Genomic DNA, 21,024 nt, shown 5'->3' with positions numbered 1-21,024 from the left:
ATGTATTTTTGTATCTTTATGTGTATCATGGGGTCAATAAAGTATCTATCTTTATTTATAGATATTTATGTATTTATACATATTATAGATATTTATAATAAATACATAGATATTTAATACAGATATCTATGCATGTAGCTGCTGAATTGTCTGTTTGTACATATATAGTAATAAAAAATATGAAGAATAACTTTGTGATGCTAGTTTTGCACACATAAGCAATGTGTTCTCTTACCTAGCACAAAAGCAGAACAATTCCTGCTTGATGGCCATCCATTCACAGATTGTCTTTTTCTTTTTGCATCTTCTGTCCCATGCGTGCAAAGATTTGCTCTTTTTCTTGTTACCATCCATTGCTGTTTTCCAGTTTCGGTGTTACCAATGTATTCCTTGTCATCACGTTCCTCATCAGTGGACTGCATGTTCACAAACAATTTCCTTGGTGAATACCTAGTTCTTTCAGGCCTGTCTATTCTGACAGTATTCTTGATTTCATTTTTGCTTGCTTTGTCTTCTCTTTCTTTACCTGTAGGCAAGATACTGTTTGCAGAAGATAAAACATCATATAGCTTCACTGTGCAAAAATTACATTCTTCAATTGCACTTTTCATTTGATTGCATTCAGATTTATCAAGGTCACTGAAAATGGAATTTTCTGCTAAAATGTCATTTTCATTGTGTTTTATTTTTTCTGGAGAGTTAATTTTTGTGAGGAATACTCGACATTCCTTTATGTTTTCTGGGCTCCACGGACTTGCACAGGCTTTCTCTTCAGAGTTCTGGACAGTATTAGTCGCTCTCTGAGTTTTTTTAGACTGGGGGGCTGTCAACTCATGTTCTCTAGTTTGCGCAAACAAGCTCAGTGTTTGAGTTCCATTCTCCACTGAAGAAAGTGACTTTTCTTTCATTGGATGAAAGAAATTTGTAGGAATGTCTCTGTTTTCATGAAAAGAATCAGAAGAAACTTCATTCAATGGAACAGCGAGAATGCTGTCATGCCTTTTTTTTAGCCTCTTAAGCACTTGCTTTCTGCAGGCAAATTTGGATTTATTTCTCCAAGAAATATTTGCATATGTTCCCAACCTCCTGCCTCTGTATCGCAGTTTACTTCGGTGGAAGGGTAGCAATTCAATGGGTGTTAATTTTGGTAATGAAAGCCTTCTCTTGACACATAGTCTTCTGGCCCTGTGCATCCTTTCTTGTGCTTCAAAATGTTTTGCTGGACTCTTAGGACATGCCTGGGCAAATTTTTTCACATGCTTTCTCAAACGGTCTGCTTGAGGGCTAGGGCAGACATCAACACTGTTTGTGTTTCTGTTAGGATTGTACTGAACAATTTCATAAGGATTTCGAGCATTTGCTTTTTTCACTATTGCCAAAGACTGGGTCTCTGTAGTTTGCATGAACCAAGCACAGAGTTTATCCATATTGCAATGTGTTTGAAAAAGCATTTTTACAGCAGAACCTGGATAATTTGGTTGGTCATTTTTTGTTGCAGCCCTTGTTCTTCCTTGGAGAGATATTTCTTTTTCTCTTTGAAGCTTCCTCTCTGGTTCAGTCCCAACCGAGAGCCAGCTATCTGTAATCTGCTGAATTCTCCTGTTCAGCTCCTCACATAATGTACTAACTGAAGCCGACGTAGGCCACCACTTGAGAGACTCATTTGATGTGAAAATTGAGTCTACCGACACTTCATTTGTTTTTGTGTTCCCTGAAAGTACATTTTCTGATGGTTCTTTTCTTGGCTTTTCAAGGTTTGGCAACTTTTTTGGAGGAGACTCATTGCTAAGTTTGTTTAAAAGCAGTTTTCGAGATCTACGTAACAAGGCATTGCTATGACTAAATGCATTAGATGTAGCCACTGAGTGCAATAAATGGATTGAAGGTTTTCTCACTCTCACGGAATGCCTAAGTGGCATCAGAGAGTTATTTTTGTTCATTTCTTTGTCATCTGGATTTTCAGAACTCCCTATATGAGAGCCACCTGAAGATGATTTGATAGTCCTTGACACTTTGTGAGTTTCACTATCATCACTATTTACCTGTTGCGACGACTCACCAAGGAATTCTGGAAGGTCTCTGCTAATACGAACCTTTCTTTGCTTTGGGGACACTGTATTAACAGTTACAGATATACCTGAAATTTTAACCTTTGGAGGTCTCCCTGGTTTTCTTAATGATGCTGTTGACTTCTCCTTTTGACATTTAATGTGGCTACGATGGTGAGGTGCAGAATTCTTGTCTTTCACAGGTCTAACAAAGTTAAAACGGTCAGGTGAATCAGGAGGCTTGTTTAACTCTACGTTCCCTTTTGAATCACCGTTATTTTTGTGGCTATTTCTACATTCATTTTCTAATTCTGCATTGTTTCCATGGTGGTCCTTTCCAAAATTTTCACCTCCTTCAGACACAAGTCTCTTTATTCTTCTTGATCTCCCGTACACTACAGTAACTTGGATGTTTTTGCTTTCACATTCCTCCTCCCCCTTTGGTGACTGAGATGCACTGATCTTATTGGCAGCATGAGAATCGCTCGTAGTAGAACTCTCTGCTTTATGTTTGGGTGGTCTGCCAATTGGCCTTTTCACTTGCTTTTCAATTTGTGGACCAAGTTTTTTGGGCCGACCCGGTTTTCTTTTCAGAGGAAAGTCTTCATTTGCCACTTCAAGTTTCAGAGAATTTGTAGTTTCTTTTTGATCGTCACACTCGTCGTCATTTAAATTTCCAGACAATGACCTTAAGAGATCTGTAACACCATCTTTTTTAATGTCTTCCCCATCACAAACATTCACACAAATCTGTGGTACAACATCTTTAGTGCTTTCTAATTGTCTGGATGAAGTTTGTAATGTTCCATTTACTGCAGAATACTCACAAGGGTCAAACATTTCACCTTGAATGCCAGAGTCAGAAATGGCCGATTTAAGTGTGTACTTGACTCCATCATTGCTACTAACAGGAGATACAAACATCAGCCGTATCGGACTAGCATACTGAGAAATACGTTTCTTTTCAATGGACACCGACATGGTTTTGTTGTTGGGCGAAATGGTTCTGGATAAATTCTCTGGACTTTCACCGTGTGTGCAGGAACCTGAACTGTCCCAGCTACGACAGACAGATGACCTCAGCCATACTGATGATCTAGGAAAAACTTCACTCAGATGCCTTTTCCGTCCCTGAGAATTTTGTTGCACTTCACCCTCTTCACCAGCCTTTTTGTGCACATTTTTTGAGTCTTGTGCTGTACCTGAAATGCTCCTTAAACCCCCAGCTTTATTCTGACATGCAGATTTCTTACAAAGATTCACAGGTACATTAACTTTCTGCCTCACATTTTCAGACATAACAGGATTGGAAGTTTTCTTCAGGGCGTCTGGCTCTGTTAAAGCTTCTTTTCTAGAATGGTTTGGTTCTACATTTCCACTGGATTCTGGAGATCTGTCAGCTTTTGGAGATCTACGATTAAAAATATTTTCTGAAAAGCAGGCAGCATAGCACATCTTTCGAGGCTCTGTCACATATAATGAAAATCTTTGTGGAGGAACTATATTTCTTCTAGATCTCCCTGCACCACTAGAACTGTTAGGCTGTGAAAGACTTGCTGTGTTGACAGGGCTTTGTTCTTCTGCTTTTGCATTCTTTCTTTTACTTGGTGTTTGAAAGATTTCTCCAGAGTCAACAGGCTTATTTCTTGTACTCAATATAGTTGAGTCATTTTCTTCCTGAATGTTCATAGTTTTATGATGCATCTCTTGCAGAAGCTGCTCACTGCTTTCTGTTTGAGAGGTAAGACTTTGACCATCACAAGGGGGTTGTGCCTTTCCAGAATCTGTACTATTCAAATTACTCTCAGTTTCTGAAGTTAAAGGCAATGGTTCCATGCTGGAGGAATGTGTAACATCATTAATCTGGTTATTTTTTTTCCAGCTTCTTTCCAAGGATAAATTTCTTCTAAAGAAAGACTGATCCAGGCTAGCAATTTCTCTTTTGATTTGCAAAGTCTGACGGCGTGATGAAGGCGAATCTGGAGACTGGTGTATTGCAATCAGAGTTTCCTGTCTTCTCCGAAAACGTGTTTGAATAGTTTTGCTCTCAATGTTGGTCTCATGTCGATGAAGGAGCTCTTTTAAATTATAATCTGGGTCATTATCATGGTGTAAAATTGCAGTTATAATTTCTCCCAGGTGAGTGTCATTACTGCACTCTAGGCTTTGGTGAGTGTTCAAACTTGTTAGACTTGGCTCCTTTTCCAGTTGTTCAATTGTTTTCAGTTTCTCGTTTATTCGCTCCATTATATCTTGAATCAAAATACCACTTGGAGATTGTTCAAAATGTTTCTCAGGGGTACAGCATCCAGTGTCCTTTTCATTATGTGCCTGAATTTGAGTCTCACAAAAGCTACCATTTGTTTCTATTGTAGATGTATCCCCATTTGATGGGACACTATCTTCCTGCTGATGTCGTAAAAGAGATGGAGGGTGGTTATTCAACATTTTGCTATTTACTGCTGGGTGAACAGTACTCTTATCTTCACTTTTGTCATTGCTTTCATTTGTTATTGGTGACAATGGTGGAGGAGAGGGGCTAGAACCCCTATTACTGGAATCATATAAGTCACAAACTTTCTGAGTAGGAATAAGGGAGCTTGGTCCATTTTGAGCAGAAGTAAAGCATGAACAATCATTATAATTCTGGTAAGAACATGGACATCTCTGATGACTGTAACAACTGCAACTACTGTGACTTACAATTTTGTTAATGCAACCAATAGCTGTACTTTGGCATGACAGGCAATGTAAGTTTTTCAGGCAGATGCAAAGTGGATGTACAGAGTATGTATTTAGCCTACAAGATTGAACACAACACCCGTTTGTGATTTTGCATTCACCACAATTGTACACATCTTGATGGGACTCCTTTCCCAAATTATAGCACAAGGTTTCTGTATATGGAAAATGTCTGTGGACATCTTTATACTGAGTAGATGAAATGTTGTAATCTTCATGTATACACCTCAAAATACTGTAAAGCAGCTTCTTATGGTATAGGCACAACGATGAAAGAACCATTTCCAGTGCTGTACTCCTTATTCCCACGTTTTCATCTCTGCTTTGCAAGTGTAGCTGTGGATCAACATCAGCTGGAACCTGGGAGCTACATACAAAATAAATAAATATATCAACAATGAAATTCAATAATGAACTGCATTACAGAAGAAGTTCTAGAAGTGGCATATCTGCTGGAACTTTTCAGTTCAAATGTTTTCTTTTACATTTCTTACATTTTCTTTGTGAAGTTTAACCATAAGCTGTACTTCAGTTTAAAAGACCCATTATTTTGCTAAAAATAGTTAAATATGCTGTTAAACGGAGTAAACCATAATCCATTATGCAATTTTAAAAATTAGTTCTCATCTCGCTTAAAAATATTCAGCATAGTGTTCCTCAAGAGCGGTCATGGAAATAATTTAGAATTTTTTTCACTGTTCCAGTATGGCTGCACTAAAACAAGAATGAAGGTCATTTATACGATATTAATCATCACCATCAAAGGTTGTTTCCTTTAGGAAAAGAGAATGGACAGGAACAAAGTACAGCGTTGAACTCAGTTCCAGGTAAACCTATATGGTTAATATCTGGTTACTTTGATGAACTTTTGCAATATACTTTTTATCCATTGGAGGAGTACAGTGCCCATGAAAAATAAGTACAGTATATAACAAAAGTACCTCACAAAAATCGATTTAATCTAAAATATTAACACTTCTTATTAAAATGTTTTCCTTTGCGGCAGATTAGCCTTAATAGACTAACAGGCCATACCTTCAATCTCTTTGGGTCTACTTCTATAGACAGTATAAATCAGAGGTGGTGAACTTGTTTGCTATGCAGGGCCAGATTTGATTTAAATGTACTTCGAACAGGTCATACATACCATATAATTAACAAAATACAAGGCCCTTAAATGCCACTAATTAGTATTCAATTGAAGTGTTTTACATTTATGCTATTTATTTTATAAGATACTTAATTTCAAAATGCAATTAGTAGTCACTGTATCTTAACAAACCTTACTCATTAACTTGGAATATGGGATTTTTTAACATTATTTTTTGGAATTATTGAAAAGTATAATAATTGTCATTTCTGCACAAATTGCTGATTGGTTCAAAAGAATGTCGGGACATATTGGTACTGAGTCAAAAACAAATGTGCATCATATATAGGGATGTTGCATGACAAAAATGTGAAAATGCAATATTTGCTAGATATCAGCAATAAATTCATTCCTACAATTACAGATTTTGCTCCTGGGCAAATGTTTTCAGTTATACAGCTTGTGTACAAACTAAACTTGTCAGCAATTAAAATTCTCCACATGTCTTGAACAGTTCCATTTCTTTTAATGATTACAAGGCTTTTATTACCATGGCCAAAAATATCCTTTGAGATCATAATATAACCCATTTGGTACAGTTCCAAGTGAGTTAGATACAGGTTGGTGGTTAAGGCACTGAGGTTTCTTCAAACTTTAGAAGAGTATAGAGGACGTGTGTGCAGGTCTTACTTTCTTACTTCCTACTTTTTGAGCAAAACGTCCCAGTGACGCCCCTGTCATTGGTATAAGTGGACAGAGCTGCCTGTAGTCATGACAATTTGCCTGCTAAGTGACACTTATCAAGAATATCAAAAGTAACAATTGGCACGAGAACACAAATTAAGAATACCGCAGCTATTTTATACGTCAAAAATAAGGAAATCCTTTACTAATTTGTCTATTGTGAGTTTTAAGACTCACTCCGTATTTTCAAAACTGTGTGAAATAAGAAATAAGAGTGAAGAAGTAACCAAGCCTCTTGTGAAGTATCCCTAATAAAACATTTTCTCACTTAAACATAGCATTTCATTCCTTCATAAAATATACATTAAAACGTTTTAAGTTAGATTAATATTTACATATTTAAGTATATGTTACTGTCACTAGATAATTGTAATGAGTAATTCACTTTATAGCACATTTCAACCTAAAGGGCCACAAAGTGCTATACAATACGTATCGGAAGTGAGCAAAATAATTCACTGAAATGCCGCATCCAGCTGTGTGAGATGCAAAGATCAAAGTTTAAGCTCTCATACATAACTGTTCAAATAAGTAGCTGTGTCAGCATTCGTAGGCTGCAAAGGAACAAGTAAAGGTTTATTCAATGCTGAAAAGAACATTTTGGCTGTCGAGCCTTCTTCACACCTGAAGAAGGCTTCACAGCATGAAACGTTGGGTCTCTTCTTTTCATCATGGAATAAACCTTTACTTGTTCTTTTACATAAAACTGTACTCTCTACAGCAGTCTACATTCATCATTCTGGAGCATTGGAAATTTCAGTCCAGAGGGAAGACTGCCATCTACTGGTCCAACAACACCCGTTACAGCAGTAAGCTGGCTTTCCTTGGAGATCTCTCATCCCATACTGAGATGTCAAACTGACTAGGCTGAGGTATGCTTAGATTGTAAGATCTGATTAAATCAGACTAGAAGGCAGTAGCACTGTTAACATAATGGACTACTTGGAAAAAGTAAGAAAACTTTGACAACCTCCACCACTAACACATTTGCTGTTATTTTCCAAACATCCAACACACTGCATATCATATATCCTAGGTTTCCTTTAAATATTGATCCTTTTTTTTCCTGGAAGAAAATCAGTTAAATCTGATGTTTCAAATATGTTCCACTTGAACCAGTCCTCTTCATGTGCATAAGCAAAGAACTGCCAAGAGTTTATTTCCAGTCAGGAGCAAACTTTCACAACTCACACCAATTGTAACCTTCCACAGTTATAACAAGTATAAAATAAAACTGCATAACAAACAACAAAAAAGTTACCTTCAATTAATAAGGGGCTACAGTGCCTTCAGAAAGTATTCACCTCCCATTGATTATTTCTCGTTCTGTTGTGTTACAAAGTTAAATTAAAGCATATTTAAATGGGATTTTTTCCACTCCTGTAAAAGCAATTCTGTATAATGTTAAAATGAAATAAAGTATTTAGATCTTCAGCATTATATTAAAAATAAAAATCTGAAAATTACTTAATTGATAAGTATCCACCATCTGTTTTAACAACCTAAGTTGGGTGAGGTATTCAATTATCTTGACATCACACTTAATACGATAACAAGGTACATCTGTGTTCAATTGCTTGATTGCACAAAAAAAAATCACTGTGAGGTCTCAACTAAATCAGATCAGTCCTGCTGTCATGAAGACCAAGGAGCTGCCTGTGGAACTTCGAGATGAAGTTGATAGGAGGAAAAAAGCTGGAGAAGGTTATAAAAAGATTGGCAAAGCTTTGAACCTTCCTAGGTTCTTCCATTGTAACAAAATTAAAAAAACATGGCACAAACCAGACACTACTAAGATCAGGCTGTCCTACCAGACTGAGCAACCGGACAAGAAGGGCAACTGTCATAGAAGTGATGAAGAGGCAAGCTACAACACTGACAGAGTTGCAGAGCTCTTTGGCTGAAATGGGAGAAACTGTCCAGACATCAACAATCTCTTCAGCACTTCACCGATTTGGCCTCTCTGGGAGAATGGCTAGCAGGAAGCCACGTCTGAGAAAGGCCAACATTAAGTCACGCCTGGAGTATGCTAGGAGCCATGTGACAAAACCTGAAACCTGAAAATGTTGTGGTCTGATGAGACTAAAGTTGAGTTCTTTGGCCTGAAAGCTAAGCGCTATGTTTGGTGCAAACCAAATACAGCCCAAAACCCAGGTAACACCATCCCTACCATCAAGCATTGTGGTGGCAGCATCATGCTCTGGGGCTGCTTTTCAGCAGGAGGAACTGGAAAGCTTGTTGCCATTGAGGGCAACATGGATGGAGCCAAATACAGGCAAATCCTTGAGGAGAACCTGTTTCAGTCAGCCAGAGATCTGCATTTAGGGCGAAGATTCATTTTCCAGCCGGACAATGACACATGGCAAAAACTATCAAGGAATGGCTTGAAAAAAAGGTTAGTATTCTGGAATGGCCCAGTCAGAGCCCAGACTTGAATCCAATTGAAAATCTGTGGTATGACCTGAAAACTGCTGTCCACCGATGCTCTCCATCTAATTTGGCAAGCTAAATGTGCAAAGCTCATACAGATATCCCCTAGAAGACTCACTTCTGTAATTGCTGCTTAAGGACTAAATGCACAAAGTATTGACTCTTTCTGGTGAAACGCATGTTCATGAACAAAAATGTTTTTTATTAATAAATGTGTTGAATTTATTGTTATTGAAGGGAGAAAAAATTATTTCAATGCATTAAAATTTGGAGGTGTAACAGGAACAAAATACGAAAAAATTAAAGGGGGGTGAATACTTTCTGAAGGCACTGTATAGCCGATTAAAAATGTTTTAACGACAGACTGCAAAACCTTTTTATGATCCATAAATTTGACACCAGTAATAAACATAGTATTGGGTGCTAATTTAGAAATCTATGGGCCCAAACTCAAAGGCCAAAATTTTGCCTTTGAATATGGCAAACCTTATTACGTGCTGTGGAAGTCTGACCTAATATTCTGTAAGTACAGATTTTTTTCAATTCTATAAACTCAATGTCTTACTTTACGAAGAACAATGAAAATTTAAGATATGAGGGACCTTCAAACTTCTTTTACATCAATTTTGAGAACACAAAAGCAGTGTTGCTCAAGCTTTGAAGCTCATCCAGACTACCAATTTAACCTATCCTACAGGAACCCTTTAAAATTTGTTCAATTATATTCACACTTTACTTGTTGAGGGGGAAATCAAACATCTGTGCAGCAAATTTTAAGCATTTAGATTCCATCAAAAGACAGGCAGTACAGCGTGAATACTTCATGTAACCCAAATTGTGATTCTTGACAATATTAGTTGGGATACTTTCTATATTACAGCATGTAAAACTGGAGAGCAACAGTGAAGTTTTAGACTTTGACTATTTTGGTTAGAACCTATCACCACATTTAGTCAGATAACATCAATCGTGTAAGAATCTGATGCATATGATGTGGACTTACCACGGCTTTATAAGTTCAGTTTAATTGGTTAACCCCATTCAACCCAAAGTGAGTGGAAATTTGAATAAGTTTATATCATTGGTGGTCATATTAGAACAGTTGGTGTCAAACAAATGTTTAGACCGTTTCACTATTAAAATGTTTGGAAATGTCATGCTTAAGATGAGTGCATGCAAACAATGGCCAAGACCCTTAAAATGATGTTTAAAATATTTGGATGAAGCTAGGGAATGTAATTGAAACTTTTAGGCTGAAGCTTTAAAATACATGATCAGTTTGTGAACCTGATATGGGATTTAAAGCACAAAGTCGCAAGATTGCAAGTTTCATGCAAATATCGATGCCTAATTATGCAAGAACAGTGCAGAATAATTGCTTACAAGTATATACAGCACTTTCTATCGTTGTATCTCTATTCAGATCAAAATCCTGTCAACAAATTTGATTTTTGGCCAAATGCTCAAACCTGAAATTTCCATTTTTTACTAGTTTTTGTGTACCATGTGTACTACTTTAGGTCTAGTGTGAAATTACAACACAGTTTTTGTGTTCTCAAAATTGTCTTGGAAGTATTTATCAAGTTTGGAAAACATCTGTATCAAGAACATCCTAAAACTTACAAACTGATATACAGTATCATTTATTTGGCTTTGTGCATTGAATCAATGTTCAAAACCATTTCTGCAGTAAAAACATCTGTTTTAAGACATATAGCAAGTCCTTCAGATTAAGTTCTTTCCAAGTGTAATATGTTTGAAAAAATGTTTAAACTTAATTCCATCAACAGAAATGTTTTTTTAGAAAAAAACATTGGTAATGCCTCAATTTTAATATTTTAAAAGAGGGTTACTTTAAGTATTGCACTATTAATTATTAGAAAAAATTAAGTGTGCTATTACTAATAAACAATGCAGGACTAACATTTTAAATTAGTGCCTTCTTTACAAGCTTCAACTTATCAGATGGAATAGGCATTCTAGCAAAGCAAGGGCATGGAAAGGTACACCAAAAGTATATTTGCTCTTTGAACTTTTTATTGCATTGTTTTCTGTCAGTTCCAAAATTCAGCACTTATCACCTGTCATAAAAAAGACATGAGTATGTATTGTTCCAAGGCAAATTCCACTTTGTATTCCAGACATAACTTGTTTTTATTACAATGCAACAAATCCTTGAAATGAAAATATAACCGATTAAAAATGACCGAACTGTATGCCTTTTTATATCAAACCTGTAATGCAAATTAAAATCAGCAAAAATAACTAAAAAATATACTTGATACTCACAACACAACCTACAAACTGGACAGTATTAAGCACTCCAGAAGTTTGAAAGTTTATGAAAGGAACAACAAAATTACATGAAGTTCAATTAACATGGGGAAATAACACATTGTATCTTTTCAATTCTCTAAAATAGTCCTTCACACAGACAGTGCAACTACTGCAGTTTACTAATCCCTTTTATGTGGGAAACCTTTTCACAACAACTTAACTGATACGAAAAGAAAGTGAAAACGCACAAATTAGTCAGAATGCAAACAAAATCATGACTGGGAGTCTGAAGATATCTGTTAATAAAATAAGATTAGGTTAAATGTAGTACTACAAAAGCAAGCCATATAGCAAATGTGAACAATTATTTACTCAATTCTTAGAAAAAATACTTTGAATACTTATTTTGTAACAATGTTGTTCTAAGAACATACCAGTAGAAATCTTTTTCTACAAAAAGCCAAGTTACAGAAAGTTCTTGGAAAAACCAAAAGATTCTCTGAAAAAATCTAATACTCAGTTTGATCAATCGGGACTAACAACCAGAAAATAATTAAACATTTGGAACATGCTAAATCTTGCCTTGTAAGAATGGCTAGTGATAAAGCTGTTGTAGACACTCCAAAGAATTTTATTTGAAAATATGGATTTCACTGGCTGTACAGTATGCCGTGGGAAGAATTATCAAGTTCTGATCCTAAATAATTTAGAAGACATTTCTTTTCAACAAGATTCATGAGTTAAAACAGGAGGCTTTATGCAAAGCTCACGTTTATGGAAACTGCTGTCCTGCTGTGATAAAGGTCGAATTGTAAAGAAAATTGTCTAGAAATGTTAATAGAATTGACAATGACATTGCCAGTAAACAGAAATAGACTACAGAGCCATCCTAGAATTGATAACAAAGTTCATTCTTTATAAACAGTCATGAACTTTTAACCCAGCCAATCTTTGTAATGATTAACTATATTAGTAGAAAACCTTGTCAAAAAATGTACTTGAGCTCAATAGGACTTATCAAAACATTGGAGTGGTGCAATTAATAACAAAAATAATCCAGTGTATGTAACCTTTAACCAAGGGAAATTAAATTGAGCTGTAAAAACAGGGACAGTGAAAATGGCTTACCTCCTCCTTATAAGGTATATTAAGATTTGTGATGCAGGAGGGCAAAGGGACATTTTAAAGTAACATCTTTAATAAAACCTTGCTAAAATACATGTAAAATACCAAAAAACACAAATTTTGTTGGGATTACCTAAATATTAAAACACACTTTTCACATGTATATGTCTTGTATAGAAAATGAATATTGTTTTGCTGTTCATCATTAATATTAAAAACAAAGAAAAACACCTCCCAAAAACAGGAAGGCAGGTCTTTACAAAATAAATGCAGAAAGCCAAGCTAGCTATATGTGCAACAGCAAAAAAATGATCACACATTTCACAATTTAATTTATGTGCAAAAGCATCAAAGTGCTTTAATACAAATTACAAACTATTAACACAGTAACTGAACAATTAAATCCACAAATTCAGATTTCGAACAACACAAAGGGGAACAAAAATACACTACACTTACAACACAAGACAGTTAGATATACTAATTAGAAAATCTCATAAATAATTCATGAATTATAGTGCAATAGATTTATGCATAAATAACTAATTACCAAGAAATTAACCATTTTTTTCTAAAAGAAAAAAAATCAAGGCTGCCACATATCTAGGTCTGTGACAATGAAATACTGTAATTAAAAAACGAAGTGAAAGGTTTTTGTAAACAACTAAAATCAGTTTTACTAAAAGGTATTATACAATATAAAACTGTCAATAGCTACCAGAAAATGGTTAAACTTTGAGTAAAAGTTCTAAAAACAGAGGCACTGTATTGTTATACGAAAATGTTTTAAGAAACATTCAAATAAGATGAAAATTGGAACACCATTTCATTAGAACTTGGTCTTTTCAGACAGTTTTAAGAATATACCTCTGTTAAATGTGTAAAAAACAAACTGGTGCCCTTTTAACTGAACATTAACATGTAAACAAATTTACAAAACACTCAAGATACTGGGACTAATTCATATCCATGAGTAAGCAAGTCTGAATAGTACATTTGTTTTTCACTGCAGTCCATCAGAGGTTTCTAGCATAGATCTACATTTTAGGTTGCTTTAGAAAATGATTTTGTTTCCAAAATAGCATTACAAACATCTTCTAAGTTTCATAATGTAATGCAATCTCAAGTCCAAGCTATCAAACCCGTCACTTTATATACAGACCTACTGTTTTGAAATGTGAAGTTTACACTTGGTAACCCGTGTGATCTTTTACAAGAAAGATTAATAGCTGTATATTTCAATTTTTACTATAAATACCCAAATTTCTACCAAAATGAAACAACTCAGACTTTTTATACAAAAGTTTCGTACAGCTTCAAATGCTGACTGCTTGTGGCATGAAACAATGAAACCCTGAACTGTAAATTTGGTATTAGCAGTACGATAATGTAACGGAGCATTATGATATTTGGACAGCTCTTGAAATCATATACATTTAACACAAAAAAGTCACAGCAGCAAAGTTAGTTTTTAAGTGAGGTTTTCAGTAGTAGAAGTGCGAAACAAACCTTCATAAATACAAATTTATATTAAAATATAACCAGCACACATTCACTAAAACTTACCATTCTCAAGCTTATTCTGTGCACATTTTGAACATGCTCTATTTTGCATTCCAACTTACCCATTATACTTTGCAGAGTTGCTTTATATATATAAAAAATTCACTGTTTCATAATAGACTTCAAATACAAACTATCAAAATTATTCTACAATGTGCTCAAAGTTAAGCTAATAATGTTGAAATTTATAATGAACTTCTGATGTACTAAAACACCAGGAAGTGCTTAAAATATCCAACGTTTTTGTCACTTCAACCTTGAACTTTTTTGCATTGTCACACTGATACTGTAATATATATATATAGGACTAGTGAAATGCCAGTATGGAAATAGTGTTTTTCTTGACAGCTTGTGATACCTTTGTACCGTTCCATAATCTGTCATATTCAAGGACTTGAGGAAAATAATTACTAATATCTACCTAGTTTTAGTACTTTTAAGTCACTTAATCAGTCTAGGTTTGAAATCCCATATGAAAGCTGCACATAACAATCATTAATGCTCTTAGAAGCTTAAGTTAAATTAAACCTGAATATTTGATAAGATTTTAAATTCTTATATAACTGAAACCAACAGTGTGTCATTATATCTATGTGTATATATATGCATGTACATATACACACAAATATATATGCACATGTATATCCACAGTGAAAACCCTGAATAAACTATTTTAAAGGCATGTGTTGTGTTTTGAAGTGTTTACTTAAAAATTCTGTCTAGAATTGAATGTCCAAGTCAGACTCGAAGTTCAGTCTAAAAACTTTTGGAGCTGCTTGTCCCTGAATCAGTCACTTTAAAAATCCCAGCATCCGATAACCTGGGTTTCTTTTTCGGTGGAGTCTTCAGTGTTCCAGACCGTTCTTTCACTTTGTACTCTAAAGTGCTGTGAGGTACTCCGTAAATTCCTTGTGCTTTAGAAACACTCATTTTACCGCTCATCACCATCGTAATAGCTTCTTCCAAGATTTCATGATCGTACTGGCGGTAACGGCCACGCTTCTTCCTGGGCTGCTTATCTCTTCGATCCAGATCATCTGCATTTTCCTCAACTGAACCGTTCTTCAAATTAAGACACAACGGAGAAAGATCTGCTTGCATGATGCAAGATTCAATACCAGAGTGAGATAGAGGCACAGAACAATCCATTTTGTTCTGTTTAGGGAGTATAGTTTTGAGTTTCTGAAGTGCTGAACCTTCTGGAATTGATGTAGCTTTAGACACTTGATACATTACATCCACAAGACCAGAGATTTCAGGTTGGGATTTGGGTGCAGAACTGACCCGTACCTGAGGGATTCTTAACTGTACAGCAGGACTGGTTGAATTTTCATAATAAAGACTTTCATTTTTTTCTTTCAGCTGAGTGACCATCCTCTGTAGAGTTAACTGGTGGAGGTAAGTAGAAGCCGTTGGAAACTTTAGCTCTGAGTTTTCAATTATGTTGAATTTACCCTGTTCTGTGTGTTCAGCTTGAGCTCGAGCCCAAGTGGCCACCTTCTGTAGAACAAGATGAGTCTCTCTGCTTTTTGAAATATAGTCGTCCCCAATGTCTTGGCTGAAGGCTTTCAGTGTCGACAGCTTTCCTTCGTATAAGGCTTCTAACTGAAGAAGTAGATTTTTTTGAGGTATGCCGTAAAGTATGGCTGCTTTGTGAATGTCCAGTGCTCCTGACTGAATGTCTTTCAAGGCTTTTGAAAGCAAGCCTTCTGAAAACTCTGTGCTTCTTTCCACATAGTCATCTTTCTGCAGTCTCCTAGGATGGATGGAATGAAACGATGGTAAGCTGACGCATGACAGACTGGCACACAGCTATGGAAGGGAAGGGTCCACTCCTTTATTACAGTCCTTGCTTAGGTAACATCACTGCTTCTCTCATTGTATAAAGTGTCTCTGAGTTGTGGAATACCTGTATATAGTTTCAAACACTAGAGGAGTCCTACAAGGACAGTCTGTCAATCATGCGGTAACAACTTCTAGGGAAGCACTTCCAATATCTTTGCAGAATTGGTATCGGCACGGCTGCTATACTTTCAAGTAGGCAAACATATTGGAATAAAAGCTGTATGGTACTGCTGAAAACTATGTTGTACTGCTTGTTAGAATGGTGACGTTACCGCTGAACAAGTAATAAAAGAGTCAACCCATTTGCAAAGTGTACTAACAAAAACAAAATTGCTCAGATATCAGGTAAAGGTAAAACCTGGTTTTGCATGTGGAAAAATATAGCTAAACATTTGACAGAAGTCTACATATATCCTTACAAATGTTTAAATTTGTTCAAATATCATAAATACAATGTATTTAAAATAATATGCTCCACTTCAGAAGATGTTATGAAGTTATAGATTGATGTTTATTCATGTTAAGAAATAAGGAAAATCTACTTATTTCAGCACAATATACAATCTAATACTTTATAACTTGTCGACATACCAAGATCTTAACCAGGCAGTAAAAGTGACAGTTCAGCACTCCCAGTTCAGAAAGACTGCAATTTCCACTGTCTGTGTTCATATAAACAAAAATAAAAAAGCTCAAAACGTTCTTTTAAAATTGAGTAGTATCCAGAGTGCCTAATACTGCCCTTGAAAATAATTCTAAAATTAAACTGTCAATTAAACAGTTAAACAGTTAAAAATGAAGCATAAAAAATGTGAAAAGGCAGATCTTTATTTAATGGTACTTACCCTGAAGCTTTGTGATTAGTGGATAAATTTCTTGATGATGTAGAACTGGCACTATTTTTTTTCGAGAGATCAAGCACGCCATCTGCTATGAAAGTTAAAAATTAAAGATTGAGTGAATAATACTACATTGAGGGATAGTGCTTATACTTGGCAAAGCATATTTTTGGAAACAAAAATACTTAATGCAGAGTACTGATTGTTTCACAGTATAGTCTGTTACACTAATAGATTACATTTTTACATATGTTTTGTACATTTTAATAAGATAATCTTTCAGAATTGAAAAAAGCAAACATCAAAGAGATTTAATGCAATAGTCAGAACAAAAATAATTACTTGGCATATTGTACAAAGAGATGTAATCATTGTGCAATTTTATCTAAAGGTGAATATAAAAATCTGCAAAGAATTCTGAACAAAATAAAACTTGCAAATGCAGACCACATCGGCAGGATATTTTCCCCACAAAGTATTCTCAGTGTTAGGAGAACTTACCTTGTTCAACATTCAGATGGTTTCTGTTCACAGTGAGGTCTAATGGTCCATCTTGATCTTGGAATTGCTGGAGACTGCTACAGACTGAATCCACATCCATGGATGTTCCATTTTTTGCTTCCTGTATCCGACGACTTTTTGAAGCATACTCAATTGCAAACCGGCGGATCATCTTTTTCATTAATTCCTGAGCAACTAAGGGAATGTTTGGATCACAGTTCTGAGGAAGGTCTATCAAATAAAAGGAAGATATATTAGTCAGAAACAAAAAAAAATACCCAACATGCAATGAACAACTTAAATTCAAACTCAAATTTACACAGCAATTATTCAGGCACTTGTTTTTCTGTTGCAATCTTTGGCACTGAGTGTGACCACTACAAGAAAAAGATATGTAATTTAGTGTACATTCAGGAAAAGATCAAACATTAAAGAATGGGAGTATGACTAACAAGTTTTGATTCTTCTTAAATCCAGGACAGGATTCCAATCCAGGAATTGCAGCACATACGAAAACAAATATTACAATGAAAAAGTTATTATACAGACTGTGTAATTAACATTTCTCTTTACTAGTAAATCTAGAAACATAAATTGAATCACACTTCAAATTCTAAACTAGAATTTATGGGTAATGATACCACTGTAAAGAGCAGTTTCCTCTACTCTGTGTTAGTCATACCCTTCATCTTGGGAATTGACTCCTGTAATAATCTGTAAAGTTTATACTACTTTGCGAACACAGATAAAGATGCTTGATAAAGAAACTGCAATCTTAGATAACATTTACAGCAACTTAATTAAATTTAAAGAAAACGTAAAGGAATGGAAAGGATACATGGTACTTTTTGATTCTGCTGGTACATGCTTCATGTTTACATTCTTTCCAAACAAAGATACTACATTGTACATCTTTTTAATAAGTGTTCTTCAATGACTACATAGGCTGTTAAAAGATTTTCTCAGGATTTATTGCACAGCAGTGTACAGCTGCTCCATTATAATTCAACAAATGCTTTTACTTACTGATCATATTTTACTATTAGTAAGCAACCAATTGCATTTTATATATACTGTAGTTTGAAAAGATATATAATTTATTTTAATTTAATATATTAAGCACATGATTTGTATATGACCATTCTGTTCCATTGAAAATGCCATCTATGATTAGTACAGAAAAGAGCCTATGAAAAGTGTGCAAAAAAGGTTTAATAAAAGACCCCTTTTCTATTACAACTGAGTTTTACATAAACATCTGAAATGAAGGAGCTGGAAAGGCAAGATATCAATCAAAACATTTGATTACACTTCTTTTTTAAGGTATCAATAACAGTTTTTCTTGACTCATGTTTAAGAAAAAATTCAGAACAAACTTTTGAAAGGAATATAGTAATATATACTGATGTCAAGCCTAGTGGATATAAAAATTCTAAAATGTTTTAGTGATAGATTTTATCCTTGTGCCTTCATTCTAAAAAGTTCTTACATTAAAATGATTAAAAAGTACAAAAACATTTCAACCGGTCTTATACCTGGGGCAACATTAAGAATAAAGTTAAAGAACATAACTGTCATAAGACACCACTCAAAGTTTTTACCTTTCTTTCGAAAGATTGCATGAAGAAACTTGTCTGCTTGGCATTCAATTTTCTCAGTGTTAGACTGGCCCTGAGATGGAGATTCTTCTGTAGGAGTTGACTGTGATGAACTGACAGTGGGAATATGGTCCTGTATAAGTGTTTTAAAAAACAAAACAAATAAAATACTGATTAAGGCACATAAATGAACTGAAAAACTGCAAAAATAATCTACTATAAAAGTAGTAGCCGGAATTTGAACCAAAATACTCCAAAAGAAATATATTTTTATTTTCCACCTTTTATATGCCAGTATGTGATCATGGACTTCGTTAAAATAAAACATATTAAACATGCACTTAAATGAAGTTATATGTATCCTTTAATAGTTCAAGAAGGTAGCTGCGCCAGCATGTGTAGGCTGCAAAAGAACAAGTCAAGGTTTATTCCATGCTGAAAAGAGAAGAAAAGAAACATTTTGGTTGTGGAGCCTTCTTTGGGTGTGAAGAACACATCCGAAGAAGGCTTCACAGCCGAAATATTGTTTTTCTTCTCTTTTCAGCATAAAATAAACCTTGACTTGTTCCTTTGTATCCTTTGATGCTCAGTATATTACTTAAAACGAACAAAATCAAAACAATTATTGATATTTTTTGGTTTAAATATCTTATTTAAAAAAGTGTCATAGCCCAATTACACTGCTCAACGTGTATCATCACCAAGGCTTGTACTGCAAAAGTCATGGACTAAGTGTATGTGGTCTCATGTTCTGCACCAGGTTGCAGATGTCTTGTAGGATTCTGTCCCATTCTTTTAGAAGAGCATGGACAAACTAATGAACAGGCTTATGTTTCCGGGCCCTAGATACCACACATCATACAAACACATCTAAAAAATGTTTAAAGATCAGTGATGGTGCTTAATACATCTACATCATGAATGTCATATCAATATATTTTTTTTCCTCACCAAGCTTGATATTGAACAGGTCAAGTCGTCTCATCACCTACCAACTAACTCTCCTGGCCCTGGTTCTTCTAATTTCTTTCTTTCTTTTTTGTGAGAACTGATGCTGCGATAACTTATGGGACCACAGAAGTTTGTTATTAAAGTTTGTTTTATTTCACAACATTACATAGGCATTACTCTCATGACTGGTCTACAAGCAATGCACACCTAACGCTTTCTAGACAGAAAATGAATAATGCATAAACAAGATGCATTCCTAGTGAATGGCTGAATTTGGTCCACAAAAAGTGGTCACTAATTTTGCACAAGTAGACACAATTATGAATGCTGAACTTGCAAATATTGAGGTTTTACTGTATTTCTAGAAACATACATGTACATAGTGTCTTTTGATGCTCCTGCATGTTAACCCATTTGTATATAAACACACAAGATTTAAAAAAGTGTAACTATTTATAATTTCTTTGGTACTCTTATTACCCAAAGAGAAAGTCACAACTTGTATAAACTTACATTGAGCTTTTCTAATTGTAGATTGCAGAAGGAACAGCTTGCATCCACTGACCAGTCGGTGACCACATCTGGTTCACAGTCTAAAAAAAAAGTTTAAAATACTTTTCAGAACAAAATAATACCTTTGTGAATTAAAACTACTCATAAAAACCTGAAAGGTTTGAATCAAAACCACATTTTTAAAATAAAATCAGGTGCATTTTGATGGATATATGTAACAAAATGAAAGGCTCACAACACAACTAATCTATACCACCTGGCTTTTTGAAGATCACAAATCACAACGCAGCTTATACACCTTAACACTAATACAGCTATAGAAGCAGGACTCTTTGCCAAATAGAAAGCAGTGCTTACTACAGATCTGTATTTACTCAAAAATCATTTCTCAGATTTCGTGGGTATAATTTATGACTAGAAGAAAATTCTGACAGCAAATTAACATATCTGGTCTGAGAAGCACCATATTTGTGATATGGCATCCATAATTTAACATGCTAAGCCTTTTAGTTGTAACCAGGCATTTTGATTTTACCCACATCTACAAGCTTCTTTCATCATTCGGGCTAATCCTAAAAACAGGTAGAAGCTTGGACATAAATAAACAAGTGCACCTGACAGCAAAGTGACCTGAATCTGACTTTCCCATAACACAACAGTGCTATAATCTTGTGTAATCAATTTAATATCTGGAATTTTAATTTTGCAATATTAAAACAATAATGATGTTTTTGAGCGTTTTTAAGTCAAGAATTATA

The 21,024-nt window shown here is 34.9% G+C and overlaps 1 protein-coding gene across 3 annotated transcripts in view; it reads right to left on the bottom strand.

Moving 5' to 3' along the window:
• lcorl (ligand dependent nuclear receptor corepressor-like) overlaps nucleotides 1–21,024 on the bottom strand; it is a 46,590-nt gene that overhangs the window by 5,004 nt on the left and 20,562 nt on the right. Inside the window, exons 3-7 of one of the 3 annotated variants that reach the window (XM_088917817.1) lie at nucleotides 20,267–20,346; nucleotides 18,806–18,935; nucleotides 17,205–17,435; nucleotides 16,710–16,794; nucleotides 236–5,157 (exon numbers count right to left, since the gene is read on the bottom strand). In XM_088917817.1, coding sequence (XP_088773943.1) covers nucleotides 236–5,157; nucleotides 16,710–16,794; nucleotides 17,205–17,435; nucleotides 18,806–18,935; nucleotides 20,267–20,346 — 5,448 coding nt within the window. Of the gene's footprint in view, nucleotides 1–147; nucleotides 5,158–12,788; nucleotides 15,776–16,709; nucleotides 16,795–17,204; nucleotides 17,436–18,805; nucleotides 18,936–20,266; nucleotides 20,347–21,024 lie in introns of those variants that run through there. The other 2 variants (XM_088917808.1, XM_088917824.1) reach the window with 2 other exon arrangements.

Source organism: Atractosteus spatula, chromosome 1 (genome assembly GCF_055471065.1).
Source record: "Atractosteus spatula isolate fAtrSpa1 chromosome 1, fAtrSpa1.hap1, whole genome shotgun sequence".
Taxonomy (NCBI): Eukaryota; Metazoa; Chordata; class Actinopteri; order Semionotiformes; family Lepisosteidae; genus Atractosteus; species Atractosteus spatula.
The sequence above is the reverse complement of the archived record's forward strand: the minus strand, read 5'-3'. Positions and strand labels throughout refer to the sequence as shown.